Source organism: Camelus bactrianus, chromosome 13, assembly GCF_048773025.1.
Source record: "Camelus bactrianus isolate YW-2024 breed Bactrian camel chromosome 13, ASM4877302v1, whole genome shotgun sequence".
Taxonomy (NCBI): domain Eukaryota; kingdom Metazoa; phylum Chordata; class Mammalia; order Artiodactyla; family Camelidae; genus Camelus; species Camelus bactrianus.
The window spans coordinates 61,711,312-61,730,090 of NC_133551.1; the positions used below are offsets into that span (position 1 = coordinate 61,711,312).

Here is an 18,779-nt window from a genome sequence, read left to right on the forward strand (position 1 = left end):
CCCTTTTACCCAACCAGTGAATCCATCTCCCAGCAGACTGCTCACAGCTGCTCCATTCTCCAGAAAATTGACCTTGCCGGAGGGAGAATGGAGGCCCTAACATTGGAAGTTACTCTACCCCCAAGCCAATGAGTGATACAGGTTAGAAGAGGCCAGTTCAACTTGGCGGTGTGGTTTCTGCTCCAAAACCCTGCTCCTATGATCTGGCCAAGGCTTGGCTTTGAGACTCCTCTGCTCAAAGTTTTTCCTTTCCCCATTCTGCTTCAATTTTTCTTTTACAGGGTTTTCCTTAAGTTCACACCATCACAAAAATTACCTAATGACTGTCCTAGGCTTTGTTTCTAAGGTGATGGGTTTAATTTCAGAATCTTTCTCAACACAAAGCACGAGATTCTAAAAATAGTAAGTTCTACGACTATGACTATCACAAACTTATTTTAAGCACATCACTCAAGCATTCTGTTGACAGATAAAGTAGTCCCCAAAGGCATTCCAGCCTTGTTCCCTTGCCCATCTGCTGGGCCAATCCTAGCAGAGGAGTGAGACCAAGGACAGAACTGAACAACATCTGGCTCATTAGGACCACCCTAATCTCTCCAATTTTATTATAGGACATGTTGGGGTTAGGGAAGGGAAGTGGCAGAGGGGTACAAGAGGGCAGCTGGGGGCCCTCCCCCACCATGAGCCTTGAGGCACAGTGTGGGGGACGGGTGTCAGGCAGAGGCGTCAGATGAGGATGCAATGAGCCCAAGCAATGGGCGCCTTCCACGGGACAAGGTTCGCTTAACGTGGCACCAGCCCTCCCAGACCAGCGTAAGGGGAAGAGCCTACTGGGTGGGAGGGCTGAGCCTCTGCTGACACTGGGTGGCTCATGGCATGGACTCCAGCCACCTATGCCTGGAAGTACTGAGACAGGTCTAGTGTCCTTCCCTCTGTAAGCAGTATGGAAGCACTGCTTTCCAAAAGGGACACAAGGAACGTAGCTGAGCTGGCTCATACCTCATTTGCTCTGGAGGACAGAGGGGATGAGACTTTTTGGTTTGAAAGGCTTTCTTTTTAACTCAGTGAAAACAGGCATGAGACAGAGGTAGGGGCACAGTGCAAGACAAAACACTCTGACATCAAGACACAGGCTGACTTTTAATTCTACAGGCTTACTCTAACTCACTGAGTGACCCTGGGCGAGTCACTTCACTTTCCTAAGACCCAGTTTCTTCATCTGCAAAATGGGAACGATTAATATCTGCCTCATGTTCATTGTGAGGTTTAAATGAGAAAATACATGTAATCTTACCGAAGTGCCTCAGATAGGGAAAGCTCTTGGTAAATGGCTATTATTATGATACTTGATACAACACTGAGAACAAGACAGTCCACAAGGAAGACTGGTGTGGCAACTCCCCTGGCAGGCAGGGGAACTCAGCAGGTGGGAGGCCTGGGAGTGCATCTGAGGAAACGTTTGCCTGCCTTCCTCTTCCAGGTTTCAGAGGAGCCCCCAGTGGGGCGGGGGAGGGCATAAGTGAGGGCCGGGTCACTTCCAGGTTGATGACAGCCCAAGGGCCCCTCGTAGGCCTGGCTGGAGGACAAGGATAGAGTTGGGGTATCCTGACCCTCTTGGGACTATTTTTAAAAAGCTGGACGAGGAGAAGAAGAGAGGGATGTTTCTTCCCACAGGAGCAACTGCAAAGACATCAAGCTGGACCCACCTAGGCTTTCAGGTCCGGCTGTCACGGGGCGGCTGCTGGGGGGCACCACCACTCCCTTCTTTCTCCTCAGTGCTGGGGCTATCAAAAATACATATAAACTGTGAGAAAGTTCACATAAAAACATTCTTTCTGCAGGTATAAAAAAGAGACTGGCCATGGTCAGTGGCTTGGGATGTGGACCAAAGCCCTAAGAGGGGCCAAGGAGAGTCAAAAGAGGCCACCCAACGGCAGACAAGCTGGTCTGGGCTGCCTGACAGCTGGAACAGCGACAGCTCTGGGGAAGGCTGTGTTCCTTGGCTGGGCTACACTTCTGCGGAGCTGAGGTCTGAGGAGCAGGTGTCATGGGAACACTGACTCCAGCAATCCTGCTATGACCTGGGGTAGGTGGTAGGGGCACCCTGGCCCTGGGCCTCAGCGACTCCATGTCAAGCACAGCAGCCTACTTCACAATAAACCTCCCCAAGAGCTGGCCCCCAGTAAGTCCTGAAGGAGGATCTGGGGTCCCATCATTAGGTCGGATTGAGTGGTCTGGGGAGCAGCGGGCTACAGTATGATTTCCCCTTCTGAAGGAGGGTTCTGCTCAGAACTTCCAGAAATCTGTCTCCAGCTGAGATGGAACCTACTGGGGACACTAGGCACAGGAGGGCAGCCAGGGCTATGGCCAGGAAGAAGGCTGCAGACAAACAGAAGTGCTTCCCTGGTAGCCTCCCCCCACCCCCAGGCCAGGGCTCTTGGGAGCGGGTGAAAGAAAGGAGGGAGGGCAGCCCAGTCTTTCTAGCACCCACTCCTCCCCACTGTTCACCCCTCAAGGGTCTGGACTATATGTGTCTGAGTGGGTGAGGTCCAGGGAGATGACCCCAGGCCCTGTTCTGAGGGTTCCAAGCCACTTCCGGAGCCAAGTAGGTAGTAAAAGGCTGATGGCAGCAGCCCAGAGCTAAAGGTTCATCCACCTGGTCAGCCAGGGACCCCCTTGTACCCCACCCCCATCACTGAGACAAAGCTAAGATGGCCACCCTTAGTTGACTTCGGACCCCCAGGCAGCCTGAGTTGGGGAGTGGGAGGGCCTGACGTGTGAAATGTGCAAAGACCACTCTGGCTTCGGGTGGAGGGGCCTGTCCAGCTCCCCATCCAGCCTGGCGTCTCCCCGCCCGGCAGGCACACTAGGGCTGGAGGAGGGGCAGGCCACGCCGAAGGCCCTCCTTCAGGAACTGCATGTAGGTGGCCGTGGATGGGTCTTCAAAAGTTGATGAGAAGCTGAAGACATTGTTCTCAATATCCTCAGGCTTCATGGAGGTGATGTCCAAGAAGTAGTTGGCGTTGATGTGGTGGACCTGGGAGAAGGGCTAGGTGAGGAGCGAGGGGGCCACCCGGGCTCAGTGTCCCCTGCGGCCTCGATTGCCCTCCCTGAGGCAGACAGCAGACAGGGAGGGCAGCTGTGAGCACCTGCCAGAACCCAGCCCCTCTCCTCCTCTTCACAGGGCCCTCTGAGTCCAGGGCCCCACCCTTGCCACCAGGTGAAAACCTAACGCCTTTCAATATCAGCTTTCCCTCCCCCGCCTCCCTGTCCCATGACCCTCTCTCCTCTGTTCCTGGGATCCCTGAACTCCACGTTCACATCTGTCAAAATTCCCAGACACCCAGGCCTGCGTCCCCATCAGCCTCCCACTCCAGCTACTAAGCACCTACAGGGCAGGTGCCTGGTAACGAGCAAATGGGCACAAACAAATCAACAAGCAAGTGGGAATGCACGCAGCACCCGCAGCCCAGGCAGAGTCCTGCCTGCCAGCTCCAAACCCCTGGGGCCCTGCCAGGGCCAGGTCCACCACAGTGGGCGCCCGTGGACAGTGCGAGCTGGCTGGCTCCCCAGGCTTTTCCTCCCCTGAGCTTGGGACAGAAGCCTTCTGGCTGGCACCCTCTTCCTCACCACCAAGCCCTCACTGGACCCCAGTTCCAGGCCAGCACAGCTCCTGCATGGCTCTCCCTGTTCCTATATCCCTCAGTCCCAGACCGGCCATCCCTCAGGACCTAAAGGGTAAGGGGCAGTCCTGGTCAGAAGAGCAGGGATGCTGAGGCTCACAGACGGGCGCTTGTTTTCAAAAGCAGCTACACTCTTAATTGCCAACCTTTTTGAGTCTCAGTTACCTCATTTGTAAAATCGGCATTTGTGACCCTCTATCTCTCAAAGCTTCTGTGAGACTCACGAGAGGACGTGAGTGCCCTATAAGGGACCCTGAGGGAGAGGTAGAGTCTTGAAGCTTGGCTGGCCTGGGGCGTCCCCTGGTCCCCTCTGCCTGTCACAAGGCCTGCCCCCTCCCTCCTTCCCTCCCACCACAGGGTTGGCCAAAATGGTGTGAGGTGAGCCTTCCCTTCCAGGCTGCGTTCCTGTCCACTCTGCTGCTGCTAGACTCTGCCCACTGCTGCCAGGTCCCCAAAGTGCCGCTGAGGTCCCCCTTTCTGAGGGAGTGTCCTGACCCCTGCACGAGGCAGGCAGAGTGGACATCAGGGTATAACTGAGGGTCAGGCGGGCCGAGAGACCAGCCAGGAAGCAGCAGAGCCAGCCCCGAAGCCTGAGGAGGTCCGCAAGCCCACGCGCCTTGCTTGCGGTTGGTTTCCTCTGCCCTCCGGTGCCTGGCCCAGGGCTGGGCACAGGTGGCGGAGGACCTACCACAGTGCCATTGGGGAGGCAGATCATCATCTCCACGGGGAAGCTGTACTTCTCCAGGTGCAGGCCAGCCAGCTTCTTGTGGGAAGGGTTCTCCTGGTTATTCTACGGGGACAGTTGGGCACACTCCTGATGCTTCAGCCCTCAGCAGTGTCCCAGGGGCTCCCATGGGGCTCCCCCCACCCACCTGCCACTCACCTGCAGGTCCTCCAGCTCCTTCACTAGGGACCAGGTGCTGATGAAGCTCTCATTGAGGAGGGCAAGGATGGGCGAACTTTCCAGGACGGTCTCCCGGAGAGTTCGCCCTGAACCTGTTCAGGGAGAGACAAGACTGGGCGGGTGAGGCAGCTCACGTGTCTTCCTGGGTTTTCTATCAGCAATAAACCTCATGGACTGTAGAATGGTCTGGGCACCCAGGTGAAATGACAGGTTCAAAGAGTCTGCCACAGGGGAGGTACTGAATAAATGGTAGCTATAATTAACACCAATAACATACTGGCATCCTGGGCTGCGACTTGGGGTGGGGCGTCTGCCTGGCCCAGGGGCTTGCATTCAGTAGCAGCTTCTTAAATCCACTAAACTTTGTGTCCCAGGGCCTTTGCTCTGACTATTCTTCTATCTAAAACACTTCCTCCTGTCTTGTGGCAAACTCTTACTCATCCTTTAAAGTCTTAGCTTAAATGTCACTTTCTCTAAGAAGCATTCCCTGACTCCTCAGTTACACACTCTTGTTCCACTCTGGACCTTGCCTTGTGTAAACTCATCACACTTCACTTATTCATTCAAAGTCTGCCTTCTGCACACCCTGTGTGTTCCCTGAGGACAAGGACCGCTTCTGACTTCCTCAAGGCAAGATGCCCAACACCGGGCCTATGCTTGGCACAGGACGTGCCCAGGACATTTGCTGATGGCAGGCGCATTGTTTGCCCATCTCTGTAGCCACTATCAGGCACCCAAAGAACTTTGCACCCAGCAGGTCTTTGTTGAATTTTCTGAATAAGCTAATGCAGCCCAGCCTCTAGCAGTATTTTCTCTGACACTTGACAGAGCACGGGCACTTTCATATCCATTTTCACAACTCTGGGAGGTAAGTGTGTTACTCTCTTACTGCTGAGAAAACTGAGGCTCAGGAAGGGAAAGTCACTTGGCCAAGGTCTCCAAGCTGAAAATGGCTGAGTGGGCTCTTTCTACTGTGTCCAGCAGCTTCCTCTGAGCTCAGCACAGAAAACCCCCGAGTCCTCACCCCAAAGCCCTGTCCCATGCCATCCTGGAGTCCCTCATGCTCCGAGAGAAGCATCCCGTAGATCTCAGAGCCTTTTGCACCCACAAGATATGAAATCTCCCCCCATTCTCCCCTCAGACTGGTAGGCTGTCCCTCACCTCAGCAGGACTGGTCGTCCAGGGCCCCCCACAGCAGGATTGAGTGCACCAGCTTGTTCTTGGCCTTGGCTTGGTCAAAGGCCTCGGTGAATGGCAAGTAGGTGACCTGAAGCCAAGTTGAGACAGAGAGAAGCCATTGTGTGCGGCCAGGGTCCCGTTCAGGGCCTGAGTGTGTAATGTGTACGAAGGTGTGTGTTTGTATATATGTGTATGTGTGTGTGTGGTATATGTACGTATGCGTGCGTACATGTGCATGTATGTTTATATGTGTGTGTGTCTGGGTGAAGGGGTGCTGATGAGCCCGGGGATGCCTCACCCATAATCTGAATGGCAGAGGGAAAGCCCCCCCAGCAGGCTGGGCCCCACAGTGGGGCAGCCTCAGCAGCCAGCCCTGTGCAGCCTGCTGAGCCCCGTGTCCACCTGCTGCTCCCACGGTTCTGGCCCCAGCCCCAGGGAGCCTGACCCTGGCCCTCACCCCTGCCAGCCTCACCTTCTTGAAGGGGTACATGGCCACCTCCAGGCGCCGGGCGGCCTCCTCCCAGCTCAGCTCCTGTTGCCACTTGATCTCCTCAAACACAAACTGGAGGGGCTCCCCCGAGGGCAGGCGGCTGTCAATCATGTTGCCATCCTCGTCCAGGATCACGGAGGGCACTGAGGGGCCCGTGGCCTCCAGCTCCATCTGGGCCAGAGGTCAGTGAGGGATGACATCAATGAGGGATGTCTCAGTGATGGGCAAGAGTCCTCCAGGGGCCCTGAGAGACCCTCAAAGATGCCCCACTCATGGCAGAGGTCAGAGACAGGCCCAGGGAAAGGCAGGGCCTGGTCAAGGCAGTGCAGTGAGCCTGGGACAGAGCCAGTGTGCAGCCAGGGTTCTACCACGTGAAGCTGTCTGAGAGCCTATGGCAGATGTTGGGATCTGTGTACAGAAACAGATGACTTTTCAGAATCCTGCTTTGGGGACAGTGGCTTCAGCCTTCCAGGAGCTCTGTCCTTCACCCTGGACACCCTGAGGTTCCTAGCCAGCTGGGCCCTCCCTGCTGCCAGGCTGAGAGGCCCTGAGGAAGGGCCCTGCAGCTCAGCCCCACCTTCCTACCTGGATAGGGACCACCTATGCACTCACCTGGGGTACGTAGCCGATATCCACCTCCATGTTGCTGCTCTCACTGGCCCCGTACAGCCACTCCATGTCCACATTCAGAGACCTGGAGCAGATGAGAGGGTGGCCAGGGCGGAACACCACCATCATCAAGGCCCACTAACCATACATCAGACTTTATCTCACTGAAAGCATGCAACTGACCCCATTTTACAGATGAGGACACCGAGGCTTGGCAAGGTGAACCCAAGGTCACAGAACCACTGGCCCTTTTCTCTCCCCAGGCTGTTTCTTGTGCAGGCACTGCAATCACACCACCCTCAACTGGCCCAGCCCTTTACAGTTCACCAAGGGCTTCCTCATCCATGTCTCACGCACTGCCCATGACCCATGACTCTGAGGCAGGGATCATCAGTGTCTCCCAGAGGACACAGAGTAGGGCAGAAGCGAAAAGCTGGCACTGTCCTCCCTGCATTGGCTTCTGCTCCCTCTCCAGGGGGAGTCTGGCCTGATCATGTGCAACCTGCATATCTGCCACACGAGGGCGCCCCAGGACCGACAACCAACCACCTTGGGCAGGTGAAGCAGGTGGGGTGAGTTGGGTGCCCTCAGAGATGGTCAGTGGTCTGGTAGCCTGGTCTTGAAACCCAGGCCCAGAAGCAGTTGCCCATCGCCTTCTGTTTCATCCAGTCCAGGACTCCCACATCCAACTGGGAGCAGACGTGCCCTGGGCTGAGCCCCTGTGGCACCAAGGCTTGCTTGCTGAGGGAGGAAGAGAGCTCATCCTTCCTCCTCATTTTCCCTGGGAACTGGGGTGCTCCCTCCCTCTGGGGACTGAGAGGAAACCGCTCCTGCTCCTGGGAGCAACTTACTCTTCCCAGGCTATCCCAGTGACCTCTTCACTCCTGCCCAGGAGCCAGTGTGCCATCTAGCAGATGAGGAAACTGAGGCCCAAAGGGGGCCAGAGCCTTGCCCACAGCCACGTTGCCCACAGGGGCCACAGCTGAGACTTAGCAATGGGCCCCTTGGCTCCCAGCCCAGGTCCTGTCCCTGTACAGAGTCACTCAGGCCCACTAAGTGATGACTTGCTATCGGGAAGGAATCTGGAAAGACGGAAGCCAGGGCCTTTGGGTCCCCTGCTCCCCTGACAAAAGGCTGACCCTGAGCAGGGGGGTTGGCAGGCAGGTGACTGGCATGGAGCCCTCCCAGAAGCCCCCTCCCCCTGTCCCCCAGGGTCTTAGGTAGCAAAGGCAGGCGAAGCTGGCCTGCCCTCAGGCCTTTGTATGTGCTGTTTCCTCTGCCTGGCTAAACTCACCTCAGCCCCCCGCGTCCTCCGGGAAGCCTTCCTGGACCCCAACTAGCCAGGTCCCTGCCCACCTGATGGCCTTCCTGTGGGGTGGCACGGGCAGGCTGTAGCTCTGGGTGTGTGGGAGGTCTGTCGGCAGGATGAGGGAGGGGAGGCCGCAGCTTCAGGGAGGGTCTGTTGGCTGCTGCATTGGGTCCCAGGCACAGAGTTGGATGGCCAGGCCCAGCCAGAACCTGGGACATGCTTGTTGGATGACAGAATGACCCCCCCCAGCCCACCTCAAGCTGCTTCCTCCTGGGTCAGCTCCAAGCCCCTCCCAAGAGAAGTGGCTCTGGGGAGAGACTGAGGGAGCTCTGGGCCCCTGCATCTGAGTTCCTCGAGTTGGTGGGGGGCAAACAATAGCAGGATGATGGGGCTGGGCCTGGCCAAGGCTCTCACCTGTGGTTGGGCACGAAGAGCCGGAAGTCACGGACATGGGTGGCATCTTTGGAGAGGATGATGTGGCCAGTGAACTGGCCGGGTGAGAACCAGAAGGGGAAATCGGGTGGCTCGCTGAGCTGGAACTCTGCGTGGATCCTGGAGGAAAGAGCTTGGCTGGGAGCAGGCCCCTTGCTAAGCAGAGCCCACCTGCCCTCCCACTTCTGTCCCCAAGCCTGGGAACCCCTGGCCAGACTCTGTGTGGGGCAGAGGGCTGGGCAGGGGAGGAAGGAGTGTGTGGGGCAGGCAGAAGGGAGGCCCTCCAAGCTCACATGCTGCCTTCCCCAGAAGTCTTGCCTGACTCTCCTCTGGGCTCTCACAGCCTCTCCAGGGTGTGTGTGACCTGGTGTCACAGCTCTCATGCACCCCCTTCTGTGTGGATGGCAATCATGGCCACCAAGCCCACGCTAAGCATGTTTGATGCCTTTTCTCTTCCTCCTAAGGAGGAAGTCACCACCTTGATACACAAAGAGGAAACTGAGGCTCAGACAGTCAAAGCTGCTTGCCCAGGACCAAAGGGTGGTAAGTGTGGAGCTGGGGCCTTTGAGTCTGGCCCTGCCCTCCCGGTGCTGGATCTTCTGTGCTGCCCTGGAGCCCCAGGCCTGGGTGGGAGGCAAGGACAGGGTTGCGAGGACAACTCACCGGAAAATCACAGTGTAGTAGAAGTCGCTGATGGCGGTCAGGCAGGCGACAGCCCCCTGAGGGGCAAAGCGGGTCTTCACGAAGGGCCGAGGGTGGAACATGCTCAGGAGCCGGTGAATGATGACCTGGGGGAGGGCAGTGGGGCGCGGGCTGGTTTGCTGAGCCCTGTTTCCCAGGGGGATGTTCAGCTCTGGACCTGCAGCCCCAGGGGCCCAGGTCAGGTGGGGCCAGAGGGAGGCAGGAGAATGGGTGGGGCAGGCCTGGCCCTGCAGTCCAGGCGCAGATGGGGAGGGGCTGTGCCACGGCTGGGGCTGCCCTCACCTCCTTGCCCTTGGGTGGTGGTGGGTAGAAGCGGTTGTTGGACAGATAGCCAGTGAAGACACTCAGCTCACTGGGGATGATCCACCAGGGCTCACCCAGCTCCATGTGGCCCCGAGGGGGAAGGAAGGGCCGGAAGTGGCGGGCGGCAAACACTGCACTTGGTGAGGCTGCGGTCGTCCAGTTGCGGAGGCCGGACAGGGCCAGGCGGGAGACCTAGGGCGGGGGAAGGCCAACGCTCTGGGGCACTGAGCACCTGCCATGCATGCATGGAGGTCTCCCTCGAGCCCTGAGCCAGCCCACAAGCCCAGGGAGCAGAGGGACATCCTCGGTCCCCAGCCAAGAAGCGGCCCCTCTGTGGCCCCTCACACCCAGCCCAGGCCAGAACAGCTTGCTGGAGGGCAGGGAAGCCAAGGTAGCTGGAGGGGCTGCCCAGGACAGGAATGGGGGCTCTTTGCGGGGGGTTCTGATTGCCTCCTCCCTTCCTCTCCAAGCCCAGGTCCCAGGCCTCACATGGTCTTGCCTCCTTCTTTTACATAAGCCAGCAGACCCACCCTGGTGGCCAGCGCCCTGCCCTGAGCTTCCTCACCCCCTCCACCCGCCTTGCTTTCTGCTCCCTAATCCCCCCTCCAAGTCTCCTTCCCCACTGACAGTCAGAGTCTGGATTTGGAGCTAAGTCTGTGGAGGGAGGTGGTAACCACCTTTGGGTGAAATCTCTAGGGTTAAGAGCAAGATGAGACCACAGAGAAGGGGAAGGAAGGACACCCTGCAGAGCGCCCTGCTTCAAGTTAGCCTGCACCACGCTGGCTGGGCACCTGGGGCTGAAAGGCCTTCCCTGAGCTGTTTCCTCCTCAGTAATCCCCCGCGCTGCTGTCTGATGAGCTGATGGGCAGGAGAGAATGAGGCCTGTCTGCACATCTGCCTGGAGCAGAGGCAGGACCCTGGCACGTGCAGGTCCCCTGGTAAAAGCTCCACCTTCAGTAGCTCCTCCCCGTGCTTCGGGGCCACCATCAGTGGCCACCATGACAGTGAGTGCCTGGTCCCCCTCAGGGGTCTCAGCTACCAGGGAGCTGCCCCACCTTTGATAGTAGCAGGTCCCCTCCCCCACCTCCCTGGTCAGCGGGACCTGTGGTCAGTGGGAGGCCAAGCTCGGAGGAGAGGGTGCAGGAGAGGGGTTTTGAGGGTTCTCCAAGCAGGGCTGGCTGCACAGAGCCAGGCAGAGGCTGTCCACTCACTGGGTCCTGCTCATAGGCTAGGGAGCCCTAAGGGGAGCAGACTGCAAAGGGGGGCTGAGCTACAGGCCTGCTCCATACCGTTCTCCCCTGTGAGTGCAGGTGTGCCCCCTCCACCTGCCCCATCCTGTTCTCACTGCTCCTGAGGAGGGGCTCATCTGCTCGGACAGCCTCAACCACCAGCCCAGCAAAGCCAAACCATTCACACCGATCTTACTGGGCTCTTCATCCCCCAAGGACCTCAACTTCAACAGCCCAAACTGACTTCATACCCTCCCTTATCAGACCCACTCCCCTCCTCCAGCCCCCATCAGGCAATGGGCCGACCATGCACATGGCCACCAGCCAGAAGCCTGAGTCACCCCAACTATCCTCACCCCTACACCACCGAACACTTTCCATTAATAGCCATGCCCTGCCTTTCTTCTTTTCCTGGCATCCTCCAGGCTGTCCTTCCCCTCCATCACCACGGCCTCCCCCATCTGCCTCCCCTTCCCTCCTGGGAACTAGTCTTCTTGCCTCCCATTTCTCCCCAGCTGCCAGCCTGGAAAGCTTTGATCTGATGAGGGAATCCTCCTATTTCAAAATCTGCTACAGTATTTTGCTGCTGCAGAACGAAGGCCAAAGTTAGGCAGTTGAGGCCCTTTGCTGTCTGACAACTTCTCTTCTGGTCCCACTGACCAGGATGCCCCTGCTTGTGCCCCCGGGCCCTAGGTCCAGCCATCCTCTCTCTCTGCCCTTGGTTGGCCCGCCTGGCACTTCCTGCCTTCAGGTCTTTGTTCACCCTGAAGTGACAGTTCAGCTGAGATGTGGAGGCTGAGCAGGTGTGGGCTAGGTAAGGAGAAAAGTTGTTCCTGGCTGAGGGGACCGTGTGTGAGAAGGTGCACAGCTGCAAGGAAGCTCAGATAGCCATAGTAGTGGAAAGCTGAGGAGAGGGCAGGGGAGAGCGTGGGGAAGGCAGGCAGGGCCTGGGGTGCCTAGGTCCTGTGAGGGCCTGAGACTTTGTCCACCGGGCCTCAGGTTGGGATGGGGCTGGTTAGGATGGCACTTGTCAGCGTCATCCCCACCCCACAGCCCCTGCTGGAAGCTGAACCTCAGATCCAGTTCACTGGAGCTCAACAGAGCTCCTGTTGGGCGCCAGGCATAGCGCTAGGGCCCTAGAGGTACACATGGGTGAGTTACAAACCCCGGTGGTGGTGGGGGAACTAACTTACAGAAAGTAATGATTATAAACAAGGCAGCTAAATCAACAGAGTGTCTTGCTGTTTCCTGCAGCTGGATCCTTCCTACCCCTGCTGACACCTGGCTGAGCGCTCTTCCCCCTGCAGTCACTGTCAGACGTCATTCCCCACAGGAAGCCATCCAGGGCCCCCAGCTGGGTCAGAGGCTCACGCTTATCCCTCTACCTCCCCCACCAGACTGTGCGCCTGGACAGTGGGGACAGCATCACACCTACTTCAGGACCCCTGGGTACACCGGGTGCACAGAGGGCAGCTTGTAAAGGAAGGAAAGAAAGAAAGAAGGAAAGATGAGCAGAGCACAGACCCATTCTCAAGAGGTGAGCACACACAGATGATCCCCTGGCTCTGGGCCCGCCCGTGGGGGCCCCCTGCTGCCCCTACCCCAACTTACCCCTAGGAACCCGTCTTTGCTCTTGGTCATGGACTCTGGTAGCAGAGGCTGGAATCGGGCTTCTATGGTGAGTGTCTCCTCGCTGGGGTCAGGGGGCAGCTCCTCCTCCTCATAGCTGGCCGTAGGAGTTGACCCTATGAGACACAGGTCACTGGAGAGGGGCCCTGCCTTAGACAGCAGGGCGTCACTTCTCTCAGGATGACCACACGGCCAGTAATTAGGGCAGCCAGGCTGGGGAGGGGTGGGGGGTGGGGGCATTGTAGCAGGTACCGATTACCAAGGTAACAACGTAGATCACATTGTTTATCGAACACATAGAAACAAATCACGTATGTCTGATATACATTGTGGATATATAATGCATAACGACATGGTGGATCACACATAGACATTTTCTCCAATGTATATCACGGTTCAGTTTCACAGAAGCCCTGTGAAGCAGTGTTATCAATTCCATTTTACAAATGAGAACTTGGAGGCTCAGAGAGGTGAAGTCACTTCCCCAAGGTCACGCAGCTAAGTAGTTGGGGGATCAGGATCCAAATCCAGGCCTGTTTTACTCTAAACCCATAAGCAACCACAGCCCTCTTTGGGGGGCATTAAGATCTCAAAAGTTTCCTCAAAGGCTCAGGAACCAGATGAACTGGGTTCAAATCCTGGCCCCACCCCTCACCAGCTGGTGGTGGCTGGCCCAGTGTCTTGTTCTCAGGATTAAGTGAGATAATCCACATAGTGTTAGCACCAGGCCTGGTATAGAGTAAACCCATAATAAACTTAAGCTGTATTGCTGTATTTCAGGGTTGGGGATCCACAGAGCTGAGGCTCAAACCTAATTCTGCCTCTTCCCACCAGGCCAGGCTGCAGAAAGGCCACTCTCACTGCTTCCCCTCTCTTTGTCCTCCAAACTGCATCCGAGACAAATTTGGTGCTGTGCCCGCCAAAGGTGGCATCTGGGCAGGGAGCTGCCTCTCCCAGGACTCGGGATCCCCCGCACCAAAGAGAGAAGCTACTTTCTGGGGCTTGGAGAGGAGAACGCATTGGGCTAGGCATCGTCAGCCCAGCTCCGATGCAAGGGCGATTCCATTTCCTGGACGATTTGGGGCAAATCACTCAGCCTCTCCGGTTTTCCTACATGAGAGATGGAGACCACGCTACTGGAGACCCTGTCCTGGGGTCTCAGGAAGAAACAGGCTGCTCGGAGAGGCACTTGGTCAAGGGACGCGGAACAATGAGCAACAGCAAGAAACAGAATCAGGAGATTTTGGTGTCTCAGAAAGAGCCCTGGTCTGGAAGTGAGGAGACCTGCTTTGCTGTGATTTCCTGGGTGGCCCGTTTCCCCATCTGTACAGGGAGGGGCTGAACTGGCAGTGTCTCAACTCTATTTGCCAGATCTCTTCCTGCCCAGAGACCTGCCAAGGCTGTAGTGACTCCAGAGTGGAGGGAGTCACCATGATGGCTTAATGGAGGAATGAAGCCTATTTAAGCAGAGCTGGCTAATAACAGGTGGGAACCCACAACACCAAGATGGACTGACTGACTGACAGACAGAATAGGTGCATTAAAAGCAGTTCTTAACCAGAACTCATCAGAATCGCCCAGGATGCCTTTGTAAACCACGAATGCCCAGAACCTCCCTCAGACCTACTGAGTCAGTCTTGGGGGAGGGGGGCTAGAATCAGGAAAATGTGCTTTCAGTTAGTGCCCCCCAGTGGCTCCTGATGCAAACCCCTGTTCTAAAGAATCATTGTTACTTCTGCATTTGTAAGTCAATGCAGAAAATTTCAAAACAGCAATCTGGAAACCTCAGAGGAAGGGAATAAAAGGAGTGTGCAGGGTTATTGGTCTGCCTTCTTATCCAATTATTTTACTGTTATCACAGATAATTATTAATCATAATGTCCAGCATTTTATGGCTCTTTTTTAAATAAAAAGTTTTATTTCCTGACATAAGTAACATTTGCTCATTTATAAAACTTTTAAGGTGCAAAGCAGAAAATTAAACACATGTAACTGCCCCATCTAGAAAGGACTGTTTGCCTCTATTTCCTGCTTAGATTTGGTGTCTTTTGGTTTTGCTTTGGTTTTTTTGTTCTCTCAACAACTTGGTCCAGTTTTGCATTCCCAGTGGCCTAGGAGGGAATGGAAGGAGAGATTCTTTTCCCCTGATGGAGAAAAAGATTTATATGAAAAAATTAAAAGTGCCCCCAAGCCCAGCAAGCTTGGCCAACAAGTCATTAGGAGGGAACTCTTGTTCTCTGATCATAAAAAAGGACAAGGAGGTGGCTGTGTGGATGCTCAGGGAGAAGTGTGTGCAAAATAAGAAGTCAATGCAAACCCAAACTGGGCGGACCTCTATACCTCCCCAGCTGCTTTCATGATAGAACTGGCTGCCCCCCACCCCTCCGCCGGGAGGCACTGACACGTCTGCATCTGCTCCAGTACATTAGCATTTTTCATCTGACCCTCCTCCTCTGACAGCGACCACAGGTCACCAAGTAGTCTGACCTACCAGACCCATCATGAGACACAGAAAGCCCATCATAGTCCTTTGGTGCTTACTCACCTGAGAGCAGTTGGCATCTCTGTCTTGTCTTTCCCATCTATTGACCTACTTACAGCAGGCAATTAGGGTAACAAGTAGATGCCCAAGATCACAAGTTCAGGAAACATCACAAGAGATGGACACAGAGGTTATGGTGGTGATGGAGTGGTGAGAGAGGCATTTTATAACCCATTAGAATGCTTCAGCCCCTCATCTTTACAACAAAAAAATCACTGATAGTAACCAGACAAAAATGGAAAACAAGGTGGGAAAAGAATCTGACAGCTCCTGGGCAGAGTTTAATATTTAGTGGTAGTAGTAACAGCGCCTGTCTGTTGAATAGCTACTGCATGTGGTTCACTTTTCACCTATTTTCTCTAATCCTCAAAGGACCTGGTGCAGGACAAATCCTGGCTCTGCACCATTCCAGACTGGGCAAGCTGGTGAGCCTCCCTGGGGACCCCAGTCTCCCAAACTATAAACGTGAGGATCAGGCCAACATCCATCTCACAGGGCACTGCGAAGATGAAAGAGCTAACTCACAGGAGGTGCTTCACTGATGTTTGGTCCTGAGGAGGTGGTCAGGGAATGTTAACTAGTACTATTCACATGAGAAGAGAACAGGCTAGGGGGTGTGTGTGAGTCTATATGTGTGCCCGTGTTGAAACAGCTTGCCCAAACCACCAGTTAGAAAGTGTCAGAGCTGGGAGGTGCCCAGGGCTGCCAGGACCCACCATCCTCCCCCTACTCCAGGCAGCCCTCCTGCTCAGAGCAGACACAGCAGACACAGAGCAAGACACTGAGGGCGGTGCCTGGGCTCCCACTTTCCTAATCCCCAGTCTCTGCTGGTACCTGTCAGCTTCTCAGCGATGGGCTTGAACTCCTCCGGGCTGATGTACATATCCCGGTCAGTGTCCAAGGAGGAAAAGAGAAAGAGGCCTTCCGTCCCCAGGGCTTTCAGTGCTGAATCCTGCTTGGGAGGAGGGGGCTGGGCTGAGGAGCTGGATACCCAGCTGGTATCCCAAACAGGTGGAGGGAGAAGCTCTTACCGCTATCTTCCTGAGAGCTCTCAGAACTTCCCAGTCCATCTGTTCAAATGCCACCATTGAACACCCCGGAGCCCCAGGTCCCTGGTCCCAACCCTCCTGGTCCCTGCTTCACTCTGTACATTCATACACGATCCACTCTCTAAGTGGCCCCTTTCTATCTGGACCAATCTTGGAGTCACCTTCTTGGTTCACCCACTGTCCTCTTTTGTCTCCCCTCCCCACTGTCCCAGCGCTCCCGGTCCCCATCCAGATGCTCGGGTCCTAGCTTCGCTCTATGCTTTGTCTGCAGTCCACTGTCCTAGTCAGCCATCTGCACTGTACCCCTGCAGCCTGTCCCAGCTCCTGCTGCACACTGGGCCAGTCCTTGAGTCTCTCCCATCAGTCCTCCCAAGTCTGCCCGATCCCTGGATCCCCGTTTTCCTATCCCCTCCAGGCTGCCCTCCCGGCCCTCCGGCCCTGTCCCCCTCAGGTCCGGCAGCCTTTCCACTCCCGCGCGCCAACCCCGTTCTCGGCCCTTTCGCGAGCCCCGCCACCGCCGCCGCCCGGGGCCCACCCTAGTCTCCCGGTCGCCGCTCCCTCCCCGCCGGCCCCGACCTGTCGCGCGGCCGCCTGGGCCTCGGCGTGTCGGGCGAAGGCCCGGGCTGCGGCGGCCGCCGCGGCGGCGGCGAGCAGCGCTCCGAGCAGGGCCAGGGTGCGGGCGCGGCGCGGCGGGGGTGCGGGCGGCGCGGCGGGGCCGGGGCTGGGCGGCCCGCGCTCTCCCGGCCGGGCCCGGCCCATGGCGGCGGCTCGCGGCGGCTCCGGGTGGCCACCGACGCGGACTGGAGGCGGCGCGGGCGCGGGCGGGGCCGGGGGCGGGCCCGGAGGTCCCCGCGGGCCGGGGCGGGGCGGTCGGGGGCGCGGGGTCCCGCGGGCAGCGGTGTCCGTGGGTGCACGAGTCAATAAAGGGACGCAGGGCCCCCGGCCTCCACAGGCCCTTTCCTGCCATTCGGTGTCTCCTCTCACTTCGTTCTCCCAAAACGAAACCAGGCTTCCGCGTCCCATCTTGCTTGGCGGAGCCGGGAAGCGATTCCAGGCCGAGGACTGGGAGATGGAAGGAGCCGGACGGGGTGGGGAGGACCCGCACATCTGAAGCTTACCCCGGTGGGGGCGCAGGGGCTGCCAGGCCAGTGTCCACCTGTGTTGGCAGATGTGAAGGAGGCGGCAGGAGGGCACTGCGCGTCCTCCTGCAACCGACCACGGGCACCCCTGCTCCACCTTTATCCTACTTGCTTTCTATTGCACATCTGCAGTCAAATAGAAAAAGAAACGCTACCAAGGCCAACCTTTCCTTTTCCTGTCAAGGCCCGGCTGGAAGGCCACCTCTCCAAATTCGTTAAGGGATGGGAACCACCTTTTCAAGGCCACACACAGGTGGTGCAGCTCTGATCCTCACCTAAGGGGCCAAAATTTCCTCACCTATAAGGAGGAATCAAAAGAGGCCCTTCTGTGGGTTGTGGTGAGGAGGAAATACCCAGGCTGGCGGTAGGCAGCCCCCTGCCCAAGGCAAGTTTGGGCTCTGAGTTACACCCCTGTCCCCCTCCCCTCCTGGACCTGGCCTGGCCACAGGAGTGGTTTTCGCGGGGAACAACACTTCGAGTGCTTGGAGGAGGGCCTTGGGAATAGAAGCAGGTGGATTTGGGGAAGTACTTTCACGTCTGTCAAGTCCCCAGAAAGTTTGGTTCCGCTGGGCCTCTCTTCCGTTATATGAAGGCCAGGGGCAGCCGGGGGATGGCTCTGCCTACATGTTCCCACGAGAGGGCAGCAGCTGCCAAAGCCTCCAGACAAGAACCCGGAGCCCAGAGGAGCAGCTGTGCTGCCCTTGGAGATCACTGCCAACCTCTGGGCATTTGCACCTGTCAGATCTGGGATGTCAGAGGGATTTAACAGGGACGGAGCACCCACCATGTGCTGGACTTGGTGCTGGGGTCTCATTTTGTTCTCAAGTCACTCAGTGAAGTGAGGATTGTTTTCCTCATTTCTAAATTAAAGAGCCTGAGCCCTGACACCCTGGTCTGAGTCCAAATCTCTCACCATGCTGCCTCCCAGGGGATGGTCCAGCTGACTGACTTGGGTTGGGGCCTGGCCTCTATCATCACTTCTGTCCGTCATGTGTAACCATCCATGACAGCACCATGTGGGCAGGGCCCTGACTTCCCAGTGCCCATGCATGGCCTGGCACATGGAAAGCACTCCCATGTCTTTTGGACGAATGACTCCCAGGCACCAAGAGTCGTGGACCGCTTACCCAGCCCTCGTCTAGCGTTCTGGTCCCACATCCTCAGAGGGACCCACTGAGGGCCTGACATCTGGTGTTGGCTTCCGAAGGCTTCCAATTGTGCCACTTCCAACTCATTACCGCTAATGTTTGGGGACACCCTGTATACGACAGATGCTATTGGAAAACCAAATTCCGTTCCGCCAGGAAGCAAAGCTAACAGAGCACAAAGCAGGTTAGGGGGGAAGACTGATGAGCTAAGTTCCCTGGAAAATAAATGAGGAAAGTTTTCTTTGCCAGATTACTTTTATTTATTACTCTTGTTAAAGACACAGACACCCCACTGATCTCTGCGGTGGAGGGCTGGATAGAATCAGCTGGGACTGTGAGGAGCGTGTCTGTCAAAGCTCAGGAGGGTTCTAGGGGAGGGATGGGCTTACAGGATTTGACTCAGGTCAGTGAAAAGGATCAATCTTGGGACCC

At 56.7% G+C, this 18,779-nt stretch overlaps 1 protein-coding gene and 1 long non-coding RNA gene across 4 annotated transcripts; one reads left to right on the forward strand and one right to left on the reverse strand.

Moving 5' to 3' along the window:
• Positions 1-1,121: 1,121 nt before the first annotated feature.
• On the reverse strand, positions 1,122-17,042 carry SELENON (selenoprotein N). 3 transcript variants are annotated; one of them, XM_074377135.1, is made up of 13 exons: positions 16,637-16,819; positions 15,846-15,963; positions 12,452-12,585; positions 9,591-9,803; positions 9,270-9,394; positions 8,589-8,726; positions 8,160-8,279; positions 6,869-6,950; positions 6,239-6,427; positions 5,749-5,854; positions 4,567-4,679; positions 4,372-4,473; positions 1,122-3,037 (listed from the first exon to the last, which is right to left on the reverse strand). In XM_074377135.1, the coding sequence occupies exons 1-13, from the start codon at positions 16,817-16,819 to the stop codon at positions 2,867-2,869; spliced, it is 1,794 nt and encodes a 597-aa protein (XP_074233236.1). In that variant the 3' UTR covers positions 1,122-2,866. The 3 variants fall into 3 exon arrangements, with proteins under 3 accessions (XP_074233236.1, XP_074233235.1, XP_074233237.1); XM_074377134.1 differs by lacking the exon at positions 8,160-8,279 and having other exon boundaries at positions 16,596-17,042; XM_074377136.1 differs by lacking the exon at positions 8,160-8,279.
• On the forward strand, positions 5,150-12,445 carry LOC141579625 (uncharacterized). The gene is made up of 3 exons (XR_012511382.1): positions 5,150-5,455; positions 9,071-9,149; positions 12,095-12,445. It is a non-coding gene; the product is annotated as an uncharacterized LOC141579625 (long non-coding RNA).
• Positions 17,043-18,779: the final 1,737 nt, after the last annotated feature.